This window comes from Globicephala melas, chromosome 11 (assembly GCF_963455315.2).
Source record: "Globicephala melas chromosome 11, mGloMel1.2, whole genome shotgun sequence".
Lineage (NCBI taxonomy): Eukaryota > Metazoa > Chordata > Mammalia > Artiodactyla > Delphinidae > Globicephala > Globicephala melas.
Window position 1 is genome coordinate 36242826 of NC_083324.2, and position 13443 is coordinate 36256268.

Sequence of the window (13443 nt, forward strand, 5' to 3'; positions counted from 1 at the left end):
CCCATCCCCACTGTGTGGCCAGGGCACCGGCACACCTGGCCAACAGTGGACAAGCACTTGGCCAGCACCCATTAGATGCACCGAGTCGGGAGGAAGCCATGGTCCTGAGAATGCAGGAGCGGCCCCCCTCCTGAGCTGACTGCATGCAGGGGAGACCCAGGACACGTGATTACAAAGGAGGGAAGAGCCACGGGAATTTGCAGCTGGGGAACCTCCCTGAGTGAAAAATCTGAGGCACTGGGCCAGGAGAAAGCTGATGCAGGCAGCACTGTGGGCATCGGGCCCATGCTGCAACCTCCAAGATGCAGACGTCTTAAGGTTAGGTGAGGCCTAAGGTGCCAGCACAGTACAGGGCCTGAGAGCAGGAGGGGGTTCTGAGCCAAGCCAGACAGACTGGCATTTGGTCCTCGTTTTGCTCCTTCCAACCATGTACCTTCCAACCACGTTACCTGCCTTCAGGCAGGTAACTGGGCCTCTTATCCTCAATGCCCTTCTCTGGCCCTCCTGGGGGGAGGCAGTAAGATACAAACACAAGGCTAGACCACAAGCACTCTTTACATCTTAGCTACCATTACTGTGCTCTCTGGCAGGGCCGCGACCCTAAGTTAGCTTCTGTTTGCCATCGGAATCTTTTTAGGTAAGGACAGACCCGGTGCAAAGGGCAGCATGCCACCCACCTTCCAGAACTCCACCATAAGGCCCTGGAATAGATCCTGAGCCTGGGATTGGCCCCCGATACAGGGACCCGGGGGTCCTAAGGTGAAGAATACAGCTCCTCAGACCTGCAGAACAGGTAGGTGGGCAGGCCTGGCTGTGGACGAGGTCCAGGGATTTGGGCAACCCCAGGGAGGTGGGCCCTGGTTAGGACTCACTTGGCACAGAGCAACTGATGGAGTTCTGTGCCACCCAGGGCCCCTGGCTGCCTAACAGGGCTGGGCAAGTTGCACCCAGTATTTCAAGGACCCCTGGCCATATACCTTTTTCAAAGAGCTCCTCAGCCAGTGCTGCAGTGATGCCATTAATCTCCTGCAGAGAAAACAAAACCCACAGTCAGGAAATGCACCTGCTCCCAGTCACTGGGACTTGCACATTCCCTGCTATCGACCCCCTCTGCTGCTGCAATGCCAGCTTTCCAGAAAGTAAAACAAAATGGAGAGAACAAACTAAAATGAATCAAAGAGCTCAGAAAGGTAAACAATATTTCCAGCTAAAGGGACATTTGAAATGTCTCCTCCAAAGGAGAACCGAATAGACTAACACTGCAACTCCAAGGCCACTCAGGCACTGGCTGAGAACACCAGGCCCGGGAGGCTGCAAAGCTTGGCCATGTCAAGAGCTGGCTGGGAAGCCAGCAGCTCCCCAGACTGGCCCTGGGGGATTCCTAGGAGACGCATGGTAGAGAGACAGTCCTGTTTCTTCTTGAAAAGAGGCTCCCATCACCCTGCTGGGAAAAAGGGCCTCCCAGAGCTAACCCTGCCTGAGAGGGACCATTTCTACTGACATTCATGCCCCACACGTATCTTAGGAAAGAGCAAGCGCCCGCTCTCTTCCTGTGCCCATCCCTTCAAGCCCTGCAACAGCACCACTCAGCCCAGGGTCATGAGAAAGAGGCATGAAAGGATTTCCTTTTAGAGTGATGGGATAAAGGAGGCACGACAAGGACCAGCCTTCAGTCATAGTAAACGGCTAACATGCTGGGGTCCTAATTCACACCAGGCGATGGCCTGAGCACTCCCCACCCAGAGGTTTGCTCAGTCCTCCCAATGCCCTAGGCCAGGAGGCCCTTATTTTGAATCCTGTTTCCCAGGTAAGCAAACTGAGATGGACAGGTGCTGTAGTTCTCCATTTTACATGGCTAGAAACTAGCAAAGCCCCACTCCCAAGCACTTGGTCTTGAATCCTCTCTGTTCACAACCAATTGCCTCAGCATTTCAGTGGTGTAGCCGTGGGGTTGGCAGGGCCCTGGGGCCCGCAGCCCCACATCCTGCAGGTAAGAACTGTAACTAATTGACAGATGGCAGCGAAACGGACTTTCATAAACAGGTCCAGATGGAGGCTGCACAATCGCCTTTGTAACTCACAGGAACACCTCTGCCACCAGGACAAGCAATTCACATGTTTACCGGACTCAAAAGGTACCAGGTTGCAGGAGACATGATGTCCTTTTCCTGTTTTTCTCTTGGTTGCTCGTCTCTTCCTTGCCTTTTATACATAGAGGATACTTTACATGTTGTTTATGTGCTACAAATATCTTCTTCCTGTCTGTGTATGCCTTTTACCTACACTCACCATGTTTCTCCTGACAGAGAGAGGTTTGTCAAGTTCATGTTTTTAAACCTGTGATTCTTTTTCTTTGTCATTTCTGGAACCTCTTCCCCCACCTCAAGATTATAAACATTCCCCTAATTTCTCCTTTTAGTATTTTAAGGTATTTGTTAAAAATAAAACGTGTTTATTTCATCTGCTTGAAATTCAATTTATATATAATATGAGAATAACTTCCCCTTATTCTCACACATGAACAAAAAGCCAAAGGGAGAAAAATGAGCAAACACAGCTCCAGCGTTAAGGAGCTCAGAGTCTGGCAAGACGCAGGGTCAAATGTAAAATGGCCACCAGAGGGGCAGAGCAGGCTCTGAGCAGGAGAGGCTCCAGCCAGTGAGAGGAGAAGGCATCAGTTCACTCCAAAGTTCAACTTCACTCTCTCGCAACAACTCAGTTACCTTTTCCTTGGCTGCTGTGAAGAACCGAAGATCAGTAAGACCTAGGAACGACCTAAAGGCTCATTTCTCTACCTCCACCTTTGAGAACCAAGCCCTGTCTTCAGATCAGCACCTCCCCATCCTGCCGGTAGTCAGAACGCCTGGACAGCCTTAAAAGATACAGATTCCTGGGCTTCCCTGGTGGCGCAGTGGTTGAGAGTCCGCCTGCCGATGCAGGGGACACGGGTTCGTGCCCCGGCCCTGGAAGATCCCACATGCCGCGGAGCGGCTGGGCCCATGAGCCATGGCCACTGAGCCTGCGCGTCCGGAGCCTGTGCTCCTGCAACGGGAGAGGCCACAACAGTGAGAGGCCCACGTACCGCAAAAATAAAAAAGATACAGATTCCTGAGCGGCTCCCAGAGGCCTGATCTGCACCCACCTCCAACCCCCAAGAGCAGCTGCCCAGCCTCTCCAGCCCCTTACTGACACTGGGCTCCTAGAAGGTCTCCCGTGGGGAAAAGTGTTCCCTGTCCACCCTTAGTGCCCAACAACCCTCACCCTCAAAGTTACACTTCTCCAGGCAGCTGCCGTCAACACCAGCCCTGCTGGGATTTCCAGAAGACACAGAAAGCCCAGAGACAGTGAGAGCCAAGGGCTCATGCTAAGCAAAGAGCATGTTTCCACTTACAATCTAAAAAGCAGACTATGTAACAATTTCTTTCCCTGCTCTTGGGCCAGAGGAACTGTGCCCTGTGGCAACACTACCTACTTAGTTTCCCAGGCTGATCTTCTTCACCTTGGGAGACCCTTAATCAAAAAGGAACAAAGAAATGCCTCAGCCCACAAATCTAGAGCACAGGTCTCTTCAGAGAAGCACGTTCTCTGCCTCCTCAGGCTGCTCTGGCTGAACTGTGGCCTTGTGTGCAAAGGTGAGCAGCCCCTTGCCAGGAGGAAATGGGGGGGGGACAGTGGGCCCCAGTCTAAGCTCCTGTAGATTCTGCTCAGAGGTCACCTGTGGGAACAGGTAACCCCACCCACACACCACCCAATCCTGCTGAAGGGACTTGAAGTGCTTCAGTGTCCCACAAATGTCTGAACTGAAATGCATTTTTAAAAAAAAGACATTCTTTATAGTTCATTTTTTTTTCAATTAAAAAAAATTAGCTATGTTTAAAAACTATAATACCCACCTCCAAACGTGTTACAGACCAATCAATCAGCCACCTGCCAGGTCACATGCTGGTTTGCAACCTTGGGCAACAGTGTGAGCTGCACACAAACGCACCATGGACTATCAGGCTGCTGCTAGGCGACTACCGCTCTGACTGAGCATGTCTGTGCATGCAGAACCCCATGACCCACTGCCCCCCGAAGCGCAGACCCTACTCAATGAATAACCCCAGTCCAGCCCGACACTCCTACCTGACACAGGCTGGAGCACAGAGTGCGTGTCAGTGGGACATTAACAGGGGACTCAATTACACATCACTGTGTGGTTTACACACACACACTAAGGGCTGGGAGTCCTTTTATAATTTATTTCACTCCTGCGAGGCACGCTAGCAAAAGTCAGGTATACTAGGTGCGTAAAAATTCCTGATGGATAGATTCAAGCCTAAGCTTTGGCTGAGGAGAGTTCCAAGACTGTAACTAAGTTGCAAAGATATCTGTTATCACTTACAGCCTCTGTATTTTGCAAGTAAAACAAATCACCAAAGGCTGCCTTTAGGTTGGTAACAGTTTTATCCTATCTCCTGATTTCAAATTTCAAAAAGTGGCTTTGTTCTAGCCAACTGGTTTTATTTATGTATTTATTTTTTTGCAGTATGCAGGCCTCTCACTGTTGTGGCCTCTCCCGTTGCGGAGCGCAGGCTCCGGATGCGCAGGCTCGGCGGCCATGGCCCACGGGTGCAGCCGTTCCGCGGCATGTGGGATCTTCCCGGACCGGGGCACGAACCCGTGTCCCCTGCATCGGCAGGCGGATTCTCAACCACCGCGCCACCAGGGAAGCCCTAGCCAACGGGTTTTAAAGTAAGAAAATGATATAAATACCACCGTTGACAAGCAGTGAGTGCCTTTCCTAACTAGGAGAGCTGGCACTGGCTGGGACCCGGTGAGCCCCTGCCACGGGCCCATCGCTCTTCTCGGTCATTCACCTTCACCTCATGTTCTCCTGCAATCCTCAAGAGCCCGGGATCATCACTCTCCAGCTCACAAGAGGAACTGGGACACAGGGGTTAAAATGACTGCCTTGGAATAAACTGTCAGGAAGCAGCAGGGCTGGGAGACAAACTCAACTCTGCCTGCCTGTCAGACATCCTGCCCCAAAGAGGTGTGTGCTGAAATTCTCCGTGGGATTCCACTTTACTGAATTTGAAGCCCTCTGCTCTAGGGGCTCTGGGATGAGGTCTGTCCCTGAGGGTGCAGGAACACTAGGGCAGAGTTATCTGGAGGGAGAGAGCCCAGCAGTAGGCCAGGGCTGAGGTGTGCCCTCTCACTGCAACACAGGGCTGCACTGGCCTCTGGACACCCCATCTCAGTTGGCTGGGGAGAGAAGTGGTGCTTTCCTTCCTTGACATTAAAATTCACACTACCAACCTCACACCACACCCCAACCTCACAGCATGTACAAAAATTCACTCAAAATGGTTAAAAGACCTAAATACAAGAGCTGAAACTATAAAACTCTTAGAAGAAAAACACAGTTGTAACTCTTTGTGACCTTGGATTAGGCAATGGTTTCTTAGATATGATACCAAAACCACAAGCGACCAGAGGGGAAAAATGGATAAACTTCATCAAAATCTAAAACTTTTGTGTTTCAAAGAATACTATCAGGAAAATGAAGACAAACCACACAATGAGAGGAAATATTTGCATATCATATTTCTGATAAGGGTCTAATATCCATCCAGAATATGTAAAGAACTCCTACAACTCAACAAAAATAACCTAATTTTTTGAAGTGCAAAGAATTTAAATACATTTCTCCAAAGGAGATATGCAAATAACCAATAAGCATATGAAAAGAAGCTCAATATCATTAGTTATTAGCCAAATGCAAATCAAAACCACCATGAGATACCACTTTAAACCCATGAGGATGGCTACCAAAAAAGTGGACAGTAACAAGTGTTGGCAGGGGTGTGGGGACATAAGAACCTACACATTGCTGGTGGAAATGTAAAATGGTGCAGCCACTACGGAAGAAAATTTGGCAGTTCCTCAAACAGTTAAAGTTACCATACAATCCAACAATTCTACTCCTAGTATATACCTGAGAAAAATAAAAATATAGGTCTATACAGAAGCATATATGAATGCTCATAGCAGCCTTACTCACAAAAGCTAAAAAGTGGAAACCAGCTAAATGTCCATTAACTGATAAATGGACAAACTGTGGTGTCTCCAAGCAATAGAATATTACTCAGCCATAAAAGGACTGATGTACTGATTTATGCTACAATATGAATGGACCTTGAGAACACTATGCTAAGTGAAAGAAGCCAGTCACAAAGTCACATATTGTATGATTCCATTTATATGAAATGTCCAGAATATGCAAATCCATACATTACGAAAGTACATTAGTGATTGCTGATGGGTACATGGTTTCTTTTTGGGGTGATGAATGTTCTGCAATTAGATAGTAGTGACAGATGCACAACTCTGTTAATATACTATGAACCAGGGACTTGAACACTTTAAAAGAGTGAATTTTATGGTATGTGAATTATATCTCAAATTTTTAAATCCACACCTCAGCCAAACAGGGTTCCCTGGGTCCACCCTGTCCACTGTCAGCCCCACAAGAGGTGGAGCACATTGGGAACAATTTCAGAGAGAACATTGATGGGGCAAAGGTTATCAGAAACACTCCCTAAGGGCTTCCAGCCTATAAAAAAGGCTGACAAATCTTTTGGACCCTGTTTGTTCAAAGTCATTTGAAGATCTAATCTAGTGATTCTCAATCAGGTGCAATTTGCCCCTCAGGCAGTACTTGGCAACCAGTGGAGACATTTTTGGTTGTTACAACTTGGTGGGTGGGGGGAGGGGACGCTACTGGCATCTAGTGGGCAGAGACCAGAGATGCTGCTCAACAATGCACAGAGGAGCTGCCACAACAATCGTCCAGCCCAAAATGTCAACAGTGCCACAGCTGAGAAACCTTGATTCAGTTTAATGATGGACCAATCACTTTTTAAAACCTTGGATTTATATAACCAAGTGGCCCTTTTGATAACTGTTATTTCAAATACATTCGAACTGCTCCAAGCAGTAGAGCATGCCTCAAACCAGAACCACAGATGTGGGGCAAGGTCCCAGGCCTATCTCAGGCAAACCTATCTCAAAAGAGCAGTCCAGGCCTTTCCATGCTCAGAGGTATCCAGGAGACCTCCTCAAAGGCCCACGTCTTAAGCAATGAATTATATTTTCAAAGGGCTGCTTATCAAGTTTTAAACCTAAATAGCCAAACAAAGCTTTCTTAAATTACAGCATTTCTTAAAATACTAACCAGTTAAGTTTATCTGAAAGACTCACATAAGGAATGGACATTTCTTTTCACATAAGGAAAGAAAATGCAAAAAAAAAAAAAAAAAAGGCTATAACAGGAAACTACTGCTAACCACATACATTACTGGTATATGCCAAACAAAATCCAAAGATATATATACATATATATCTTCCATCTATAAATGCCACTCTTTTTTCCACATGGCCCCTCCAAGCCGAGAGGCCCATTGCTAGTGCTATCACCAAATTCCCAGGCTCTAACACTTCAAGAAAGGTTCAGCTGTCTTACTCTGAAAATAGCTCAAGACAGTTATTGTTTAAATAAGTTTGGGCCTTTAAGACCACAACCCACAGGTCCCTTCCTAAAAGGCAAGCCTGAAAAGGAAAAGGGAGTTTTTTCCCCCTATCTTCATCACACAGAGAAAACAATTAAATGTAAATTATCCAAAAATCTATCACCCAAAGACTCCTAGCATTTTGATGTATAACCTTCTAGAATTTTCCTAGACATATTCATACAAGCTTTTTTTTTAATGAAAATGGGACCATACCCTAATACCGTTTTCTGGCCTCTTTTCATACAGTAATATATTTGTTTTCCTACAAATCCACAGCTACACCATCATTTTTCTAGCAGCATAATATCCAATTACATGGTTGCACTCTTTAATTTTTTTTTTTATGTAGCCTTCTGTTGGGCTTTTGACTGTCTTCAATATTTCGTTATAATCCTGGAATGACTATCTTTGTACCCATATCCTTTTCTCAATCGCCCAGTATTTTCCCTTAGAATAAATTTTCAGAAATGAAATTGCTAGCTTTTTAACATTTTGGTTTCATACTGCACCAAACTTCCCTCCTTGAATTCTGACAACTCATCCTGTCACCAGCAGCCCATGACAGTTGTTCCTCCATCCAGAAGGGGGTACAGAGCTGCTCTGAGACATACAGTCCCACTGGAGGAAGCCACCTACTCTCACTCGGCATCCTGGACTCTGACGATGCCCTAAGATGGCAATATTCTGCCAACACAGACTGATCCCTTAATTAGTTTTGAGCTGGGAACCAACAACTCAACAACAGTCGATGCCAAGTGTCAGCTGTTTCTAATCTAACCCCATCCATTTGGACGGAATGTAGCTCAAAAACCCAAAGGCCATTTATGCTAAACAGAACGCCTTGTGGTGGAGAAAAACTGCTCCATGGCCACAGCCAATAGTCTAATTTAAGGCAAATCCGTTGATGCACATGCTTCTGTCCGTACCCCAACCCCACCAGGACGCTCCTCCATCTTCTAACCTCAGGCTCCAGCTCCAGCCCACCTCTCCTCAAAGCTGAGGTCTACAAGGGTTTGCTGCCTGGAGTTTTGGTGGCTGTGGGCTTGTAGGCAAAGGAGAAAACCCAAGAGGAACTTACGTAGAAGTGAAAATGCAAGAAGTGGGCCAGCACTCTGGGGGCCACGTCAGGGAAGGTGGCCAGAAGTGTCTGGAGGTAGACCTCCAGATCCTTCTCCCTCTTTTCCACCAAGCTCCTGGAGTTTTTCCCAATTATCTTTTTGGGCGGAAGCAAACTTTTATCGATCTTCCTCTCTGCGACGAGCTGTAAGCAAACATAATGTCAACCACAGACCAAGAGGTTCTGTAACTGTGCAAGGCCAAGGCAACCAGCCTGAGGGCAGGTGCTTATTATGACTTCCACAGCCCCTCCTGGCAGTAGTACCAGAATTAATGATCAAACTGCTGCACCTGGGATTTGGCCTCAAGTTTAATTAGCACTAGAAATACCAATACAATTTCAGATGAGAAGTTCCATCTGGAGGCTTTGGAGACATTTAGGAAAATAATACCTCAAGGTCCCTAAAACCACCATCTTCTCCAAACCAGAACAAAATACTTGTGCTGCAAATGACCCAGAGAAAGGCAGCTCTCTCCAAACGCAAAGGAAGAAATGGAATCACAGTCAGATATTAAAGCATAGGTTCTGGAATAGGTATAGTCAGATGGAACAAGTTCAAGCCTGTTCTCTCCCCGGGAAACTGTCCCGGCATCTCACATCCAAGCTACAACTGACAATCTTAAAACTAAAGTTCAAATATGCTCCTTGCACACTATCTTATGCAAGGGTTGAACTCCCAGAATCCACCAGTTTTTTTTGCCAGTTACATTAGCAAACCAGTTTATTAATGTAACTGGCACAGAGCCTGTTTTGCCCTAAAACAGGCACACTGGGAGCTTGGCCTAAAAGCCCCCAAGCCCTGAGACACAGGACCCCAGCTCTCAAGGGTTACCTTTTCATGTAGGTCATGGAAATCGCTGTAGCGGTGCTTGACTGTCCACTCATGGCCGCCATCAGTGACCTGGATGATGTAAACCTAAAAGGAAAAACCGATAGCCCTTGCCCAGCCGGCAGTAAGGAAAGTGCCACCCTACCCTTAACGATAGCTGTAGCACACCCAGACCCCCCCCCAACCCCCAAGCCAAAGTTAAGCTGCTCTTCCCCACCAGCTTCTGCACCTGACCCTTACGAGCAGCAAGGCCCCCTCTCCTCCATGGCCCTAGCACTGGATCTAGCAGGCACATGGGATAAGTCTGAGCTCTATCCAACAGTGAGAAACAGAAAAGGTGGCTATCATATCAAGCCATCTCTTTAGTTTTTTAACTCCAGCCTCATGTAAGTCAAAGCCCAATCCAACCTGAGCTGCAGGAAAGGAAGGCCATTCCTTCTAAGAGAGGCAAAACAGGGTCAGGTTTGGCAGGACCAGCTTTTCTGCTGTAATTCTTTCCCAGGTGCCCTGACTGTAGCCTAGAATCAAGTCCTTTTCCAACGCTTTCAGCTGCTTCAGAGCTGTGATTTCTGCTGCTGAGCCAGGAGTCAAGGCACTAAGAAGCTGATGGGGGCGGTGGCGGGGGGGAAGCAGTGATGGACAATTAAGCCCTATCAGAAGGGAACAGGCCGTAGAGTCAAGGAAGACCTGTGTTCAAAATCTGGTTCTGCCATTTCCTGGCTATGGGTTATTTATGTCACTTATATAAGTGACTGGGAGCCTTAAGTTGTCTGAGCCTCAGTTCCTCCAGCTTAAAATCTGCTAGGTTTAAGAATCAAAGGTAATGCACGCAAAATGCTTTGTAAAGGGCCTGACATATAGCAAGCGTTCAACCAAAGGTAGGTGTGTTAATAATACTCAAATCAGCATACCCGGACAAAAGGACACGAAAAGGTACCGTCCAGTCCGCCTGGATCACCACCTCCCCCCACACCCATTCACAGGAGGGACTCAGCCCTGTGCAATGAGGAGGCTTTTTGGAGCAACCCTCCAGCTACATGCAGTGCACGCGTGACGGCCAACCAGCCAACAGCTCAGAGACCTCAACCCTCACCTGGATGAGGCCCCCTGGTCCTAAGGTCCCGCCCCTCTCTGAAGGACGCAGGGAAGGGGGAGGAGAAAATAATCAACTCTGCTGAAGCCTCCCTGGAGGAGCAGCCATTTCTCCAGGGCCGGCCTGTTGCTCCAGGATCCGCCCCCAGCCCCTCTCCACAGCCGGGCAGCTTCCCTCCCCCTCTTCCCGCCCAGAAAAGGAGAAAGAGCCAGAAAAATGACCCTCAGGAGGAGGGTTAGGATGAGGGCCAAGGAGGTGGGGTGAAGGCAGGGCCAAAGCCCCCACCCCCACCCTCCGAGAACAAAGGACAGGAGGCTGGGAGGTGCTCAGGATGCCCGCACCTTGGGGCCAGTCCCTGCTAGGCAGCCTCCGAGGCCCACAGGCCTGGTGCCCAACCCCATCCAGACCCCGGAGGGCCTCCAACTCCTTCACAGTCCGCAACTGCCCCCATTTTCTGTCCTCCATCTCCCCCACAGCCTTGAAGCGTGCGTGGGCGGTACGCTGCCCCAACTCTCCCGCACACTCTAAAGCCACGAAGAGCCCTACGGTTCCTGGGTCTCGGCCTTTCAGCCCTGAGCCACCCCCTCAGTTCCCGGTGTCTGCGCCCCACCCCTCCCCCATTCTTGTCTCTGCCTCAGCGCGAAGGCCCCAGATCCCTCCTTTACCTTTTGAGCAAATCTCAACTGCAACCCCTAGGCTCCCCCAAATCAAGGCCCCGCCCCCTCTACTTCTTCACAGCCTGCAGCGCCCTGACCCTTTCCCCTGATTCCATCCATCAAATCCCCCACTCCTTAATCCCCCTCCTCCGGGACACCCTGTCACGTCCTCCCAGGCCGGCGCCCCTCCAGGCCTAGAGGATCTAGAGGGGCCTCCGCCTCAACCTGACTCCCCTCTTCCGCAGACCCCCTTTTTCCCCTGATTCTCCTCAACCCTAGCCTCCTTTTCTAAACGCGTACCCTTCCCAAGCCCCCTCCCTGGGCCCCACCCAAAGACCCTCTTTCCGGAGCTGCGCTGCCCAGGCCCCTTCCCCAGATTCCGCCATCCCAGGCCCCCTCCTCAAACTCGCAGCCCGCCTACCCCCAGCTCCCCAGTTGCGGGGCTCAGACGCCCTCCCCAACACCCCCGACTCAGGCTCCGGGTTCCAGCCGCCACCCCCAGTTCGGGCGCCCAAGCCCCCAGCACACCGTATACGTGTCCACGAGCTCAGAGCCCACGACGCGCGCCTCCTTGGCCGGCTCGGCCTCCCGCTCGGGACCAAAGCTGCGCGCCGCCGCCGCCGCCGCCATGTTCCGGGCCCGGTTGCCGCCGCCGCCCGGTGCAGACTGGCAGCAGCAGGGGGCGGGGTCAGCGTCCCACCGCCCCCAGGCCCCCGCCGCCCCCCGCCCCCGCCGAGCGCCGTGCAGCCATCTTGGCCCCGCCGCCTTCTCGCGCCCCCGCCCCACTCCCCCCTTCGCGCGTAATTGACAGCAGCCGCCAGCGGCGCGCGTGCGCAGGACGCCGGGGACTGTCCTCTTGCGTAACCGGCACCTGCGTGGCGCCGCCTGCCGCGCTCTTTGCAGCGTGGGAGAAACTGAGGGCCTATGCAGGGACTGCTCTGGGCACTGCCGATAGGTGCCCAGGAAGGGAGGTGCGATGGCCCCGCACCTACCGGGCTACCCGAAGCAAGTCACTGCCACGCCTGGCCTCAGTTTCCCTCTCCAGATAAGAGACAGTAACCACATCTCACCTGGCTCTTGGGCTTATTCCCTGGAGGGCACGAGAGGGTTGAGAGAGAAGGAAGATCTGATCTGTGCCTGGAGCCCGAGCAGGACAGAATAACTGGGCTATTTCTTAACCTCTCCGAGACTCGGAGATCTCTATCACATGGGTTTCTAGAGAATTGAGTGGGTTAATCCATGCAATGCATGTCAGGCAGGGCAGGGAACTGGCGTAGGCTCTGTGTGAAGGAGGTGAAGGGTTAGGTGGAAGGAAGGGATATGTGCTGGCCATCTGGCACAAGACCCCCAGATGGTGTCCTACCAGAGCTCAAAATGAGGGGGCAACAGCCCGGTCCTGGACCCAGGAACTACAGTACTGGAAAGGGGAAGCACAGAGAAGCAGCCCTAACTCAGGGGAAGACCCAGGTCTAGAAAAGAGAGGTGGTAACGGAACTGGAGGGGGAGAGTCTTACACAGATGGGGCATCTGTTGGTGTATCAATATTTGTTGAATGACTGATTGAGTGCAGTCAAGCCTAGAGCTAGTACTTTTCTCCCTGGGGAGATGAGAGGTCTTGGGCATGGCTCCTCTGGCACCCTTGGCAGAAGGGCTCCAGACCACACTCTCCTGAGGTAGGTCAGTGCCTTCCTTCTCCACCAGTTCCACAGCACCATACTCTGAGCTTGGCATTCGAGGCTTCTCTTGGCCCGGTCCTACACTCCCAGCCTCTTCTTGTATACTGCTGCCCCTACTCCAGAGAGGTTTAACTTAAGGCAGGAGCTACCAAGTCAGACAGACCTTGAGCAAGTCGCCACCCCCCCAGGAGCGTCACCCACCCCCCTGGTTGGATAGGAGTTGAGCTAATGTGTATAGGGGCCTGGCCTGAGGCCCACGACACTGGAGCTCCTGTCCTGTCCTGGGCTCACGTTTTCACTCATTAAAACCTTTCCAGAGAGTCCCCTGGAGGAATGGGGGACAGAAGAAAAGAGAACTGGTCCTTGTAGCCCTTCATCGGCTCCTTGCCCTGGGCAGAGGACACAGGACTCAGGCCAGTGTGAGATCACCAGAGCCGGGGGGTGGGAGTGGAGGATACTGCAGGCAGGGGTGGGCTGGGCGGGGAATGAGATGGGGCAGGGCTATTTAAGCCCAGG

The 13443-nt window shown here is 50.7% G+C and overlaps 1 protein-coding gene across 4 annotated transcripts in view; it reads right to left on the minus strand.

Annotated features, from left to right (window-relative positions):
* NISCH (nischarin) overlaps window positions 1-11975 on the minus strand; it is a 42978-nt gene extending 31003 nt beyond the window's left edge. For 3 of the 4 annotated variants that reach the window (XM_030867394.2, XM_030867393.2, XM_030867391.2), the window contains exons 1-4: window positions 11780-11975; window positions 9506-9589; window positions 8635-8817; window positions 978-1026 (exon numbers count right to left, since the gene is read on the minus strand). In XM_030867394.2, coding sequence (XP_030723254.2) covers window positions 978-1026; window positions 8635-8817; window positions 9506-9589; window positions 11780-11881 — 418 coding nt within the window. In that variant the 5' untranslated portion in view covers window positions 11882-11975. The remainder of the gene's footprint in view (window positions 1-977; window positions 1027-8634; window positions 8818-9505; window positions 9590-11779) is intronic. The other variant, XM_030867395.2, reaches the window with a different exon arrangement.
* Between the last annotated feature and the right edge of the window lie 1468 nt (window positions 11976-13443).